This window comes from Bubalus bubalis, chromosome 4 (assembly GCF_019923935.1).
Source record: "Bubalus bubalis isolate 160015118507 breed Murrah chromosome 4, NDDB_SH_1, whole genome shotgun sequence".
NCBI lineage: Eukaryota > Metazoa > Chordata > Mammalia > Artiodactyla > Bovidae > Bubalus > Bubalus bubalis.
The window spans coordinates 147,372,223-147,389,197 of record NC_059160.1 but is presented as its reverse complement, the minus strand read 5'-3'; the positions used below and the strand labels follow the sequence as shown (position 1 = coordinate 147,389,197).

General features: G+C 39.8%; 1 protein-coding gene across 5 annotated transcripts in view; it reads left to right on the top strand.

The window, feature by feature from the left end:
* The window catches only part of ASCC1 (activating signal cointegrator 1 complex subunit 1), a 112,195-nt gene that overhangs the window by 50,058 nt on the left and 45,162 nt on the right, over positions 1–16,975 (top strand). For all 5 annotated transcript variants that reach the window (XM_025284704.3, XM_025284706.3, XM_044942239.2 and 2 more), the window contains one exon: positions 9,561–9,680. In XM_025284704.3, coding sequence (XP_025140489.1) covers positions 9,561–9,680 — 120 coding nt within the window. The remainder of the gene's footprint in view (positions 1–9,560; positions 9,681–16,975) is intronic.

The window sequence follows — 16,975 nt, the reverse complement described above, 5'->3', positions numbered from 1 at the left end:
GTGATCCACACAGTCAAAGGCTTTGGCAGAGTCAATAAAGCAGAAATAGATGTTTTTCTGGAACTCTCTTGCTTTTTCGATGATCCAGCGGATGTTGGCAGTTTGATCTCTGGTTCCTCTGCCTTTTCTAAAACCAGCTTGAACATCTGGAAGTTCACGGTTCACGTACTGTAGAAGCCTGGCTTGGAGAATTTTGAGCATTACTTTACTAGCGTGTGAGATGAGTGCAATTGTGCGGTAGTTTGAGCATTCTTTGGCATTGCCTTTCTTTGGGATTGGAATGAAAACTGACCTTTTCCAGTCCTGTGGCCACTGCTGAGTTTTCCAAATTGGCTGGCATATTGAGTGCGGCACTTTCACAGCATCATCTTTCAGAATTTGAAATAGCTCAACTGGAATTCCATCACCTCCACTAACTTTGTTCGTAGTGATGCTTTCTAAGGCCCACTTGACTTCACATTCCAGGATGTCTGGCTCTAGGTGAGTGATCACACCATCGTGCTTATCTGGGTCATGAAGATCTTTTTTGTACAGTTCTTCTGTGTATTCTTGCCACCTCTTCTTAATGTCTTCTGCTTCTGTTAGGTCCATCCCATTTCTGTCCTTTATTGAGCCCATCTTTGCATGAAATGTTCCCTTGGTATCTCTAATTTTCTTGAAGAGATCACTAGTCTTTCCCATTCTGTTGTTTTCCTCTATTTCTTTGCATTGATCGCTGAGGAAGGCTTTCTTATCTCTCCTTGCTATTCTTTGGAACTCTGCATTCAAATGCTTATATCTTTCCTTTTTTCCTTTGCTTTTCACTTCCCTTCTTTTCACAGCTATTCGTAAGGCTTCCTCAGACAGCCATTTTGCTTTTTTGCATTTCTTTTCCATGGGGATGGTCTTGATCCCTGTCTCCTCCGTCCATAGTTCATCAGGCACTTTATCAGATCTAGTCCCTTAAATCTATTTCTCACTTCCTCTGTATAATCATAAGGGATTTGATTTAGGTCATACCTGAACGGTCTAGTGGTTTTCCCTACTTTCTTCAATTTATGTCTGAATTTGGCAGTAAGGAGTTCATGATCTGGGCCACAGTCAACTCCTGGTCTTGTTTTTGTTGACTGTATAGAGCTTCTCCATCTTTGGCTGCAAAGAATATAATCAGACTGATTTCCGTGTTGACCATCTTGTGATGTCCATGTGTAGAGTCTTCTCTTGTGTTGTTGGAAGAGGGTGTTTGCTATGAGAAGTGTGTTCTCTTGGCAAAACTCTATTAGCCTTTGCCCTGCTTCATTCCATACTCCAAGCCCAAATTTGCCTGTTACTCCAGGTGTTTCTTGACTTCCTACTTTTGCATTCCAGTCCCCTATAATGAAAAGGACATCTTTTTTGGGTGTTAGTTCTAAAAGGTCTTGTAGGTCTTCATAGAACCGTTCAACTTCAGCTTCTTCAGCTTTACTGGTTGGAGCATAGGCTTGGATTACCATGAAATTGAATGGTTTGCCTTGGAAACGAACAGAAATCATAAAATACAGGTCCCATCCTATTCTGACATGATCTTGTAGAAATGGGCTACCTATTCATTGGGTAAAACAAGGTAAAATGTTTTAAGATTTTTCTATAGTTATGTTGTATATATAAGGAGATCCAACCAGTCCATCCTAAAGGAAATCAGTCCTGAATATTCGTTGGAAGGACTGATGCTGAAGCTGAAACTCCAGTACTTTGGCCACCTGATGCGAAGAACTGACTCATTTGAAAAGACCCTGATGCTGGGAAAGATTGAAGGCGGGAGGAGAAGGACATGACAGAGGATGAGATAGCTGGATGGCATCACTGACTCAATGGACATGAGTTTGAGTGAACTCAGGAAGTTGGCAATGGACAGGGAGGTCTTGCGTGCTACAGTGTATGGGGTTGCAAAGATTCAGAAACGACTGAGCCACTGAACTGAACTGATGTTGTATATGAAACTGTAATAAAGAGACTTATCTGTCAGCCAGTTCTCATTTTTTCCATTAATTATTTTGAAGACAAAATATTTTTCTTGAACAAAATCATAAGCTGATCAGGTTTGCAGCTACCTGTTCTTTCTGAATATCAAACAGCAAGGAATACTTTGTCTTGTTTGCTTAGTGATGGAAATAACTATTTTCTCTCTTATCTTACCTAAAATTCAAAATAACTTGATGTTTGTACTTAGATATTTATAGTTTTCCTTGCATAAAATAAAACTTTATGCTTTACTTTATGAAGCAGAGCCATTTTACCTTGTTTAAGATAAAATACTTCTGATACTTTAACTTCCCAGATTGCTTTTTGTTAAACAGAACTGGAAGCAGCTGCATTTTTTGGCTGCCATTAGGATAATCCTGTGAAGAAAAAAATTAAAGGCAGATAAAATATTTGTTTAAAGAAGTATTTGTTTTTTTACTTTATGAAAATCAGGTCACAGAATTTTAATCATGGAAGCTTTATCCTGAGCTATGTGAGGATTTAGCTGAGTTCTTCTCTTTTATGTCTGTTGGTGCCTTTTGTGACTAAATGCCAAATCTGAACCCTTTAAGCATGTCAGGGTTGGTGTGCATAGGGAATGAAGAGTGTCCTTAATAGTTACTAAGAATTTTTGACATGACAGGATGAAAACAGTAATTGTAGTTTTTCAAATTCAGCAAAGCTTTTGAAATAGGACACGTTACCCTGCCAAAAATCTGCAGTGCAGGCAAAAATTTTTTGAAGATGCTCTTTTCAAAAAGCTGGAAAGATTTGAAACCAACAAGTAAAGCAAGCCTTTCCAGCTGCCTTCTCTCACCTTCTCTGTCACATACACTTGTTTAAAAAGTATATAGTGCAAAATTAATTTACCTGATCGGCTAGAGGGATGATAATCAGTATTGGTTGTTTGTCTCAATATGCCTGATTTTCCTAAAAGAAAGAAAAGTGAAAGTGAAGTCACTCAGTCATGTCCAACTCTTTGCAACCCCATGGACGACTGTAGCCTACCAGGCTTTTCCGTCCATGGGATTTTCCAGGCAAGAGTACTGGAGTGGGCTGCCATTTCCTTCTCCAGGGGATCTTCCTGACCGAGGGATGGAACCCTGGTCTCCTGCATTGCAGACAGATGCTTTACTGTCTGAGCCACCAGGGAAGCCCAAGTACTTCTAATAAAGCCCTGGTGGGAATTGCATCATCTGCCTTCTTTTTCTTCACTATTGTTGATCTTTGATCTCAATCTTTGTACTTGGTATGCTTTGAAAAAATGTCAGTAAATAATGGCATTTCTAACCCAAGCCTTTTATGATATAAAGATTTCAAATTAAAATATAAAAATGGAAAACATTGGGAATGAATTTGTGGTTGTTCAGTCACTCAGTCATGTCCTACTCTTTGTGACCCCATGGACCGAAGCACACCAGGCTTCCCTGTCCTTCACCATCTCCTGGAGCTTGCTCAAACTCATGTCCATTGAGTCAGTGATGCCATCTAACCATCTGGTCCTCTGTTGTCCCCTTCTGCCTTCAGTTTTTCGTATAACATGCTGTAGCTTAATTTGATGGCTTTTTAAATTGAGATATTAAATAAATGTGGCTGTATTGGAATCTAATTAAAACTGTGGTGATATATAAATATTCTAAAGAAATGGGTGGTTGGTTGAACATTTGTTTCAAATTTGGTGGTGATTGAGTTTAAGGGATGTTACTTGACCAGAAATAGAATTTTGATTTCAGTTCTTAAGCTTAAGGCTCATGTAGCTGTGTAGATTTCAGATGAATTATTCACAGTGTTCAGTAAGTACTAATACTCAAATGTGTCCCTTGTGACTTTTCTTTGTGAGATATGAAACAAACAGTGCAGTGGTTCTGAGTATATAGTCTGACAAATATGCAGCTCTTCCTTAGCTCCCGTATCACTCAACTCATACCTGAGTGTTCCCAGTAGGCCTGAAGTAAAACCAAATAAGTTAAAAAGGGAGAAGAATGAGGAGAGAAGGGAAGGGAAAATACCCAAGGGCAAATGTTCCTAATTATTGCCTTGGATATGTTTCCGTTGTAAAGTGTGCTCACTGGTGTCCCAGCTGGAATAGTTTGGTCACCAGGACAAAGAGCATTTATCAGCGTTTTTCTTTACTGCTCTTTAATTCTATCTCTCGATAAATCCTAGAGATATGTTGAAAGAGTTTCTGTTTCCGCTGGTAAGGCAGACTTTGGATCCTGTTTCAGTGTTTTGTTTTTGGTGCCCCATCTAATTCCGAGAGCTTGAGGTCATTTAGAGTGAGGGCGTATATACAAAAGAAATGTTAAGACAGATTAGAAACCATAAAGATGGAATGGGAAGAAAATTCTATCTAGAAACTGAGGTTAGATAATAATTGTGCTAGAACATTAAAATTTAGTGCTGTTTTCAAGGGTCAGTGTACTTGAACTAAATTCTAAAAAGGAACACACCAGTTATTAAAGTTCTTGTCTGATAAAAAGAAGCATAATAATTTTAAGGGAGAGAATCCTTTTCTGCCTCTCAGTCCAAGAAAAATTTGTGTAAATCTTAGCATAAAGAACCCAAGAATGATGATGAGCAGTGTCTTTAACGGGAGTTTTGCAGAAGATAAAAAAAACATTGTTCACGTGGGTGTGACATGAAATTGAGTGTGTAACATTAAGTATAACCTGGTACAAGTTTTATAGTGGGAAACTAAACCAATGGTATGGTGCTTTCTGGTGGTATAACAATGCAGAGTTGGAGCTGAAAAAAATGTAGAGGAGTGTATACTTAGTATTAAACTTTTTTTTTTTTTCCTGAAAGCATTTTTGTTGACTGCACTAGAATGGATTGAATGGCAGTCTTTCATATTGAATTCTTTGGCTATTACTAGGACTGAAGATACCCTGTATTGCTGATTGAAGCTAAAGTCTTCAGTCAGGTGATATTTCGGAGTTCGGCTTGTGTTTTCGAATATCCCACTTACTGGAGGTGGTTATAGAGATGATTGAGGCTGTTATTTTTTCATTCAAGTGACTGCCTGAAATAGTTGGGTTATTTAGTTTCTTAGAAAAATTCTGGTCTTGTGAAATAATAATGGCCTTAATGTTTTAAGAGGAAAACAACAGAATGGGAAAGACTAGAGATCTCTTCAAGAAAATTAGAGATACCAAGGGAACATTTCATGCAAAGATGGGCTCGATAAAGGACAGAAATGATATGGACCTAACAGAAGCAGAAGATATCAAGAAGAGGTGGCAAGAATACACAGAAGAACTGTACAAAAAAGATCTTCATGACCCAGATAATCATGATGGTGTGATCACTGACCTAGAGCCAGTGACTTAAAGCTTAAAGCTTAGAGCCAGACATCCTGGAATGTGAAGTCAAGTGGGCCTTAGAAAGCATCACTATGAACAAACCTAGTGGAGGTGATGGAATTCCAGTTGAGCTATTTCAAACCCTGAAAGATGAGGCTGTGTAAGTGCTGCACTCAATGCACTCAATATGCCAGCCTCAGCAGTGGCCACAGGACTGGAAAAGGTCAGTTTTCATTCCAATCCCAAAGAAAGGCAATGCCAAAGAATGCTCAAACTACCGCACAATTGCACTCATCTCACGCGCTAGTAAAGTAATGCTCAAAATTCTCCAAGCCAGGCTTCAGCAATATGTGAACCTTGAACTTCCTGATGTTCAAGCTGGTTTTAGAAAAGGCAGAGGAACCAGAGATCAAATTGCCAACATCTGCTGGATCATCGAAAAAGCAAGAGAGTTCCAGAAAAACATCTATTTCTGCTTTATTGACTCTGCCAAAGCCTTTGACTGTGTGGATCACAATAAACTGTGGAAAATTCTGAAAGAGATGGGAGTACCAGACCACCTGACCTGCCTCTTGAGAAACCTATATGCAGGTCAGGAAGCAACAGTTAGAACTGGACATGGAACAACAGACTGGTTCCAAATAGGAAAAGGAGTATGTCAAGGCTGTATATTGTCACCCTGCTTATTTAACTTATATGCAGAGTACATCATGAGAAACGCTGGGCTGGAAGAAACACAAGCTGGAATCAAGATTGCCGGGAGAAATATCAATCACCTCAGATATGCAGATGACACCACCCTTATGGCAGAAAGTGAAGAGGAACTAAAAAGCCTCTTGATGAAAGTGAAAGTGGAGAGTGAAAAAGTTGGCTTAAAGCTCAACATTCAGAAAACGAAGATCATGGCATCCGGTCCCATAACTTCATGGGAAATAGATGGGGAAACAGTGGAAACGGTGTCAGACTTTATTTTTGGGGGCTCCAGAATCCCTGCAGATGGTGACTGCAGCCATGAAATTAAAAGACGCTTACTCCTTGGAAGGAAGGTTATGTCCAACCTAGACAGCATATTCAAAAGCAGAGACATCACTTTGCCAACAAAGGTCCGTCTAGTCAAGGCTGTGGTTTTTCCTGTGGTCATGTATGGATGTGAGAGTTGGACTGTAAAGAAGGCCGAGCGCTGAAGAATTGATGCTTTTGAACTGTGGTGTTGGAGAAGACTCTTGAGAGTCCCTTGGACTGCAAGGAGATCCAACCAGTCCATTCTGAAGGAGATCAGCCCTGGGATTTCTTTGGAAGGAATGATGCTGAAGCTGAAACTCCAGTACTTTGGCCACCTCATGCGAAGAGTTGACTCATTGGAAAAGACTCTGATGCTGTGAGGGATTTGGGGCAGGAGGAGAAGGGGACAACAGAGGATGAGATGGCTGGATGGCATCACTGACTCTATGGACGTGAGTCTGGGTGGACTCTGGGAGTTGGTGATGGACAGGGAGGCCTGGCGTGCTGCGATTCATGGGGTCGCAAAGAGTCGGACACGACTGAGCGACTGAAGTGAACTAAACTGAATGTTTTAAGGGAGTCTATCATCAGGATTCCTAAAGAATCTCCCTGAGCCTCAATTAAATATCAGTAAGACTTTTTCATTTTTCTTTATTTGGAATTATCTTTTGATTAATCCTAACATCCTGTTGTCTCTGAGCCAGTACCACATTTTATTCAATGATAATATAGGCATATGTCCATAATCACAAAATTGTCCAGAACATCTTCTTCATTTATAGTGGAATATCATCAGAGATTTACTAAGTACTCACTTTATATAAGGCACTGTTCCAGGTGCTGGGGATATGGGAGTAGAAAATATGAATAGAGTCCTTGGCCTCATGGGACCTGGAGAAGGCTGTGTGGTGAGCTGAGTTTTAGCTGGGTTTTGGGTTGGCACAGCTATTTACTAGTTGAAGTATAAATCTGTTTAAGGGTTCTGTGAAGAAAGCAAGATGGTGGGTTTTATTTAACAGAAGAGCAATACATACTAGCTTTATAAAAGCCCAAAATTGTGGATAAAGAAGATGTCCCTTGTAGTATTTATTACCTAAAGATAATTGCCATCAGCACTTTGGAGCATATGTGCCCATACTTTTTTGTATTCATATATGTATTTTTGCTTTACGGTGTTTTACTTACAGTAAAATTTATGGATCTTAAGTGTAGTTGATAAATTTTAATAAATGTGTATATCCGTGTAACCTCACCCAAATCTCCTTGTAGAATATTGCCATCACCCTAGGATGTTCCTTCATGCTCTTTTCCAGTAAATGCACTTCTTCCAGAAGTAACTGCTGTTCTGATTTCTGTTATCATAGATTAAATGTGCTTGTTCTTTAATATCATATAAATAGGATCATTAAGCACATATACTTTTATGTTTTGCTTCTTTTTCATGTATGTGCAGTATATATACTTCTTGTATTTGACTTCTTTTGCATGTATTTTTATTTTAACTTTTTAATGAATAATACATTTGTATGGTTCAAAAAATTTTTAAGTACAAAGGATACGTGGTGAAGAGTTTCCTTCCCACTGCTATCCCACCAAGCACTCTGATCTCTAAAGGCAACAGATTTTAGCAGTTTCTTTGTATTGTATCAGTTCAGAGATTTTACATATGTACAAGCATATATATGTGTGTGTGTGTGTGTGTGTATATAATGTATATGTTTAATTTTTCTTATCTCCATCCTTGGTGGCTTCTCTGGTAGCTCAGATGATAAAGAATCTGCTTGCAATGCAGGAGATTTCAGTTCGATTCCTGACTTGGGAAGATACCCTGGAGAAGGAAATGGCAACCCATTCCAGTATTCCTGACTGGAAAATCCCCTGGACAGAGGAGTCTGGAGGGCTACAGTCCATGGGGTCGCAAAGAGTCGGACATGATTGAGTGACTAACACTTCCACTTTCCATCCTTTGTACAAATAATGAAACTGATTAAATATTTCATCAGGGGTTGCAGAATGGTGATATTCTGATTCTGTTTTTACTTCTGCATTTATCTGTTGGAATTCTTCTGAAAGAACTTTATTGGCTGTGGTTGGATATGTGCCTGAATTTATGATTATTTGGGCAAGGAATTGAATTGCTTGGGCAAAGGGTTTCTATTCTTGAAGACTTTTTACAAATATTGCCAACTTGCTCTTAAAGATGTGTTACCAATTTGCACCTTCAGTGTTGTTACATGAATAAAGTACTGTTTGCAATTTGTAGAAATAATGAGGTTAAAAACTGGTATTTTGCCGAATGTTTTGCCTTGTTTTAGGTTTGAAGGATTCATTAACAAACCACTCATTACACACAAACAATTTTAACTTCTAATAGAAGATTATTTAACTTAATTTCAATATACAGTCATTGGGGAAAAAAAGAAATAGAAACAATACAGAGAAGATGCAGAGTATACATCACCAAATTGAGCTGACACCTACACCCAGACTTGAACCCTTCTTGGAAATACCTCATTAACAGCAATCTGGAGTCTCAACTGGAAAAGGGCCCTGGGCCATTCATCTACTCCGTGGGCGAGATTTTGAATTGCAGTTTGGGGGGGCTCCCATTTATAATCCCAGGCCACAAACTGGTATCATCATCAGTTTGTGTGCAGAAATGCAGCTGTGGTTTTCTTTTACGATGCTGATTGTTTCATCTTGTGAGTCACCAAATTTTGTTAGACTCCAATGGGGTTAGCTAGGCCTCCAGGGGCTTGAAAAATTCCAAGATCCACTCCCTTTCTTATCTAAAGTGCCACTTGACTTACTGGTAACAATTGGTGTGTTCACAAGCAGGCACATAGTCCAGGCAGGGCCCAGACAAGGTCAGAAGTTGGTTGGAATCCTCTCCCCTACATCTGAAGCCTGAACAAGACCACCTCCATTTTAATTTCCCTAACAGCTGGAGAGGTGGGCAGTGTAGTAAATGTCTTTGTCAGTCAGAACTGGCATTACTTGGCCTTTGATTAGACATTTCTTAGATATGCTATTAATAATAAACTGGTGTTGGGATAGATATGGTGTGACTTTAGGAATACTTGTGGTTCTAGTTTGTGTTCATTAAACATGTATCAGTTTGAAATTAGAAGGACAGTTAAATCATGTTAGTTAAATAAAAAAACCCCAACGACTTCATTTTTGTAATATTTGACTCTCTATATTTATCATATTTCAAAATGTAATAGCCCTCTTAGCTTAAAAAATTTTGAAAATCTAATGTTTTTTCCTTTGCAGTGACATTTCAGGGGGCAAACCCCTGGAAGTAGAGATGTCAGGGATAGAATACATGAATGATGATCCTGGCATGGTGGATGTTCTTTATGCCAAAGTCCATATGAAAGATGGCTCCAACAGGTATGTTTCTGAAATATTCCTTTGTTTTAATCAAGAGGTGCCTCAAAGCATTCCTGGAAGTTCAGGTAGTTTTGATTCCTTTTCTTTGAGATCTTATTATTGTAAGGAGTGTATTGTATTTCTTATTCTGAAATAGTAAGTTAATATTTTGCAAGAGGAATTTGTTGGTGGAAGAAGTTATCAGACTTTTAGTTTGGTAATTATTAAATTACTTGGTTGGTGGATATTGATAGTAGCAATCTAGTTTTTATGGAACTCAGTGCTTCCTTGATGTTTTCTAGGATAATAGGAGGCAGAAGAATGGCATACTAGGATGGTAGTTTCAAAAGTGACATAATGCAGATCTAATGAATAAAAGGGCAAAACAGGACTGTAACACAAATTACATAGGAATATTAAGATGGAATTAATATAAAATTCCTAGATCAGTGCTTGGCACTTGCTAACATCATACATTAAAAATGGTTGCTGCTTTTAACTTTTGTTACTACCACACCTCAATCCCTGTTAGAGATTCTCCGTCTGCAACCCATGCTATTTCTGAGGCCGTTTTCAGTGTTAGCTATTTTTTAGCCTATGCAGGGCCTTTGGTGAGCAGAGGAGCCCATCTTGAATCGGAAGTTTGTTTTTGTGTGGCCTTTTCACTGGGACAGGATAAAACAGAGCTCACACAGAACAAACAATCCTCTAGAGAAAATCTGTGTCTCTAGGCAGGCCTCCAGATTGCTTTCCTGGAGGGTCTCTTGTAAAGTTTCGCTTATCTCAATTTGAATTAATAATCTCAGTTGTCTCCTCTTTCAGTTCCAATGAAAGTGAATTTTGAGTTAATGGAAGAAAAAAGGGTACAGAATCAGTTTTTTTTGTGTGGGATGAATGTCAATTATATCTCAGGAAAACTGGAGAAAAAAGTACATGAATATCACTACTAATTTCATCAAAATCTCTTAAGTATGGGAAGCTGTCAAGCTCATGGTAGCAGATACATGTTTTCCAAAATTCTTGTTTTCACTTGAAAGCTTGAATTTTGTTATTGGAAAAAAAAAATACTGGTAATTGTTTTCCATGAAGTTCTTTTTTGAGAAAATATCTGCCAAAAAGCCAAGTCTGAATAACCATAATTTGTCTGTCAGTTGTTCTTTGAAGCAAAAATGGTGTTCTATGGACAAAGAGGCTAGTTGAGCTATAAATCTAAGAAGCTTGCAAATGCCTTTCCTACAGACAGCCATATAGTCTCATATACAGTCCAAGTGATTTATACATCCTGCTAATTTCATCACACAGAATACTGAAGACACCTACTCAAGGGCTGAGATTCAATAAAATTGATCAATTTAATTTTAATGGGCCTGACTTTGTGCTTAGATTGTTTTATCTCTATTTTATCTTCATAACATTTATATAAAATAAATAATTTTATTATACACCCATTTTATAGATGAGGAAGGTTCAGAGGAGCTTAAATAACTTGGCTAAGGAACACATAGATAGCAAAACCTTGCTCTGAATTCCTGCGGTTTTTAGTGTATGTATGCTCGGCTGAGTAGAATAAACTGTGTTCCAATTCTTATTCCTAAAATAGAAAATTGTGACCTACGTTTCTTTGGAAGGTGGTAAAGTTCATATAATAAAATTCATCATTTTAACTGTTTTAAAGGCTATAATTGAGTGGCATCAAGTACATTAATAGCATTGTGCAACCATCACCACTGTCTAGTTCTAGAACATTTTTATCACCCCAAAAGGAAATCCTAGACCCATTAAGCAGTCACTCTTGGTTTCTCCCTTCCTCATATTTCCCTCTTCCCAGGCCCAGGCTCTGGCAGGCACTAGTCTAGTGACTCTGTGGACTTGCCTATTCTGTTTATTTCCTATAAATGAACCATACCGTATGTGGCCTTTTGTGTCTGGCTTCTTTCAGTGTATGTTTTCAATATTCATCTGTATTATTGCATGTATCAGTACTTATTCCTTTTTATGGCTAAATAATATTCCATTGTATGAAAGGATGCCACAATTTGTTTATTCATCCGTTGATGGCCATTTGGGTCTGTTTCCACCTTTTGGCTATTGTGAATAGAGCTATTTTCAGTTCTTTGGGGCTGACTCACTTTTAAAAATGTTTTAAAGTCATGTTTTTTATTTCCTTGATAAACCTTGTAATTTTATAGAACATCACAGTGACTCAGCCCAACCTCTGTCATTTCCTTATTCTCTGTTTCGAGTCTTAATTTTTGTCACTACCTTACTGTTGTGAGACTAAAATCTGCGATAGCATATAGTTAGGCAGTTAACATGAAGCTATATGGAAAATTTACATGGATTACAGTGTTTCATTAAATAAAAGAGTGAATTTTTCCTAATCTAGGGCTTCAAGTCTGTTTGGCCATACATATGTCATAGACTGCACAGTTTTGGTTTACCCTATTTTAGGTGGCTCCCAGGAAGAGAGGGTGGTCATTAAGTAAGGGTAATGAAATCATTACTTTGAGTGTTTCCATTGAATATGTTTAATGGTTAGATCCTTAGTTCTATAGAAGGTCTTTCAAGCATTTTGTTGTTGTTCAGTCGCTAAGTCGTGTTTGACTGTTTGTGACCCCATGGACTGCAGCACGCCAGCTTCCCTGTCCTTCACTCTCTCCTGGAGTTTGCTCAAACTCATGTACACTGAGTCAGGGATGCCATCCAACCATCTCATTCTTTGTCATCCTCTTCTCTTCTTGTCCTCAATCTTTCCTAGGATCAGGGTCTTTTCCAGCGAGTCAGCTCTTGGCATCAAGTAGCCAAAGTATTGGAGCTTCAGCTTCAGCATCAGGCCTTCCAGTGAATATTCACAGTTGACTGCCGTGCTCTCCTTGCTGTCCATGGGACTCTCAAGAGTCTTCTCCAACACCACAGTTCAAAAGCATCAGTTCTTTGGCACTCAGCCTTCTTCATAGTCCAACTCTCACATCCGTTCATGACTACTGGAAAAACCATAGCTTTGACTATACGGACCTTTGTTGGCAAAATGATGTCGACTTTCAAGTATAGAAAAGAATTGCTTTTTGAAATGTGAAGGAAAATAAGAGCTATAGAAGCTAGATGTCTTTTGAAGACAGTGCTCAGACATAATTTGTCCTTAAATTAATGGAAAGGAAAGGTCTTGGGAGGTCAATGTACCCTTTATGTTCCCACAGATCCAACTGAAGTGAGAGGGAAGGGGGTAGGGCACAGCCTTTAAAAGAATGACATAGGCTTTGTTGCCCAGTCATGTCCAACTCTTTGTGACCCCATGGACTTCACCATGCCAGGCCCCTCGTCCCTCACCATCTCCCAAGGTTTGCCCAAGCTCATGTCCATTGCATCGGTGATGCCATTCAATCATCTCATCCTCTGATACCCTCTTCTCCTTCTGCCCTCAATCTTTTCCATCATCAGGGACTTTTCCAATGAGTCGGCTGTTTGCATCAGATGACCAAATACTGGAGTTTCAGCTTCAGCATCAGTCCTTCCAATGAGTATTCAGACTTGATTTCCCTTAAGATTGACTGGTTGATCTTTTTGCTGTCCAAGAGACTCTCAGGAGTCTTCTTGAGCACCATAGTTAGAAGGCATCAGTTCTTCTGTGTTCTGCCTTTTTTATGGTCCAACTCTCACAACTGTATGTGACCATTGGGAATACCACAGCCATGACTATGCAGATCTTTGCCTGCAGAATAATGTCTCTGCTTTTCAACACACTGTCTAGCTTTGTCATAACTTTCCTGCCAAGCCACAAACGTCTTCAGATTTCAAGGCTTCAGTCACCATCTGCAGTGATTTTAGAGCCCAAGAAGAGGAAATCTGTCACTACTTCCACCTTTTCCTCCTCTAATTGCCATGAAGTAATGGGGCTGGATGACATGATTTTAGTTTTTTTTTTTTTTTTTTTTTTAATATTTAGTTTAAGCCAGCTCTTTCACTCTCCTCCTTCACCCTCATCAAGAGTCTCTTTAGTTCCTCTTCACTCTGCCATTAGAGTGGTATCATCCACATATCTGAGGTTATTGATGTTTCTCCTGCCTATCTTGATTCCAGCTTGTAACTCATCCAGCTTGCATCACTGCCTTGTTGTAGTGAAGGGGCTGTGTAACTCGATGAAGCTATGAGCCATGTCGTGTAGGGCCACCCGAGATGGACGGATCATAGCAGAGAATTCTGACAAAATGTGATCCACTGGAGGAGGGAATGGCAAACCACCCCAGGATACTTGCCGTGAGAACCTCATGAACCCTATAAAAGGACGTGGCCATAGGGCATGACAAAAGCTGGTTATAACCAACTAGGTAGAAGATGGCAGAAGATTTGACTTCCGGTGGACCGTGAGCCTCACTGTAACCTCATTGTAATACATTAGCATTAGCTAAGTGACACACCCACCAGCTCCATGACAGTTCCAAAGTGTGTGTGGGTTGGTTCAGTTGTGTCTGACTCTTTGTGACCCCATGGACTATAGCCAGCCAGGCTCCTCTGTCCATGGAGTTCTCTAGGCAAGAATAGTGTAGTGGGTAGCCATTCCCTTCTTCGGGGATCTTCCCAATTCAGGGATCCAACCTGGGTCTCCTCTATTGCAGGCGGATTCTTTACCTTCTGAGCCACCAGTTTGAAGGCCAGCCATAAAAGGTCAACATGTGGATGGTGACCCAATTCCTGGAAATACCTGTGCCTTCCCAAAATAATTGGAATAATCCTACCACTCATTAGCTAATGAAATTACCCAGCCCTGTAAAAACTGACAGCCCCATACTCTGGGGCCCCTCTTGCTTTTTGAGATGGCCCATGGAAATGGCAACCCACTCCAGTGTTCTTGCCTGGAGAATCCCAGGGACGGGGAAGCATGGTGGGCTGCCATCTATGGTCAGACACGACTGAAGTGACTTACCAGTAGCAGTAGCAGCAATGCTCTGTTCAGTCTGTTTCTTTCTAAATGAATTCACTTCTTGCCTATCACTTTGTGTCTCACTGAATTCTTTCTGTGATGAGACATCAAGAAGGTGAACTGCATTAAAGTCCTGAGGCCATGTGTGTGATCTGTTTCAAAACCGTGGGTTCAAGTCCCCATCTGAGTTGCATTGTTTCACAACCCTTACAGATTTTGCACACTTGCTATTATGAGGGCTTGTAATTTGAAAAGTCATGTGAAATGTTGACTAAATCCACTAATAGGATCAACCAAGAACATTTTTTTAATAACTCTCATCTCTCTTGGAGAAGGCAATGGCAACCCACTCCAGTATTCTTGCTTGGAAAATCCTGTGGACGGAGGAGCCTGGTAGGCTACAGTCCATGGGGTCGCAGAGAGTCAGACACGACGAAGCGACTTCACTTTCATCTCTCTTACTGCTCTGTTTTCTCTTTTTCCTTGCCCATTCCACTTCATAAGAAGAGACACATTTGTGTTATTTCAAAAAGATTTGTAGATTTCCCCTCCCCAAATTGCAGTGTCTAAGGGACTTTATATACCTCTTATTTAACTCTTATTTAACATTAAAACTATTTGAAGGCCTCCTTTGTGCAAGGTATTTTGCAAGACTGTAAACTGATAGAGAAATGAGTAAGACATAGCTCTGTTTTTAAGGTACATCCAATCATTTGTGGTTTTTTTATGTGAAGAGACACTGTTCAATGCAGTCATGGAGGAGAGGCCTTGTTGTAATTAAAAAAAATACTCAGCTTTCTCTGTATGTTTCATATATTTTTAAATCAAAGATTCCCTTAAAATGCTTGACCGTGAAGTACCTGACCTTCAGAAGAATGGAACCACTTAGATCAGATTTTTCCTCTGAAAACAGAGCTGGGACAGTATCAGTTCAGTTCAGTTCAGTCACTCAGTCGTGTCCGACTCTTTGCGACCCCATGAATCGAAGCACGCCAGGCCTCCCTGTCCATCATCAACTCCCGGAGTCCACCCAAACCCATGTCTATCAAGTTGATGATGCCATCCAGCCATCTCATCCTCTGTCATCCCCTTCTCCTCCTGCCCCCAGTCCCTCCCAGCATCAGTCTTTTCCAATGAGTCAACTCTTCACATGAGGTGGCTAAAGTACTGGAGTTTCAGCTTTAGCATCATTCCTTCCAAAGAAATCCCAGGGCTGATCTCCTTCAGAATGGACTGGTTGGATCTCCTTGCAGTCCAAGGGACTCGAAAGGGTCTTCTCCAACACCACAGTTCAAAAGCATCAATTCTTCAACGCTCAGCTTTCTTCACAGTTCAACTCTCACATCCATACATGACCACTGGAAAAACCATAGCCTTGACTAGACGAACCTTTGTTGGCAAAGTAATGTCTCTGCTTTTGAATATGCTATCTAGGTTGGTCATACGCTTATTGTTAGATCCTTACATTTTGTAAAGCCTTGACTATGTAGGGCATTCAACCATTTTACTCATTGCTTAGTAGTCAAGTATTGCTAAGACTGAAGCATTGAACACAGTGGCTATTCTGTTCTGTCTCTTACTCTCACAGGCCTCCACCCTTGCCCCTCTAGAGGAATATCTTCCTCACATTAAACTGAGCATGTGAAGCCAAGTCAGCTTCCTTTTTCCCTCACAGTCTTCCTGTTTTCATCCTACCCACCCCATTCAGTTTCACACTCATTCTGAAGAACGGCATGCATTCTCTCTCGTGAGGCTAACCCTTTATTTACTCTGGGACCCCATTCTTTCTTATCTCTGCAAAGACCTGACCCCATCAGTTATTCCATCTTGCAGGGCATTTCCAGTCCCCTTTTCCCTCAGGCATTTTTCAAGTGCCCAGAATGTGAGGTGCAGTAGACCCTAGGGATTCTTTCTTATGGATGAGGCAGATATCAGTAACTAGAATATGCTAGGGTGAAGACTGTTACTGAGATTCTGGAGGTGCATGGATTGAGGCAGTAGCAAAGATAAGAGAAAAAAAGAATAAATGTACACAATAAATAAAAAGAAATCCATATCAAGATAAATCACAATGGACGTGAAGAACACTGAAGACAAAAGAGTTTAAAAGATGCCACCTATAGAGGATTGACTATTATCAGGACTGAGGACTTCTCAGTATTAACAATGGAAGCCAGAAGACAGCGGGCTGTTTTCTAGAGAAAATGGCTGTCAACCTGGAATTATTTGCTCATTTAAAAAAAATCTTAAAAAACAAAAGTGAAATAAAAACTTCTTGGTCTAAGTGCTGTCTTTCCTTATTTCTATCCTTCTTTTTCCTCAAGTCGACTCTAAAATTCTTGGAGGGCAGAGGGTTTGTCGTACAATTTGTAAATATACGTTTACTTTTCCCCCCTCA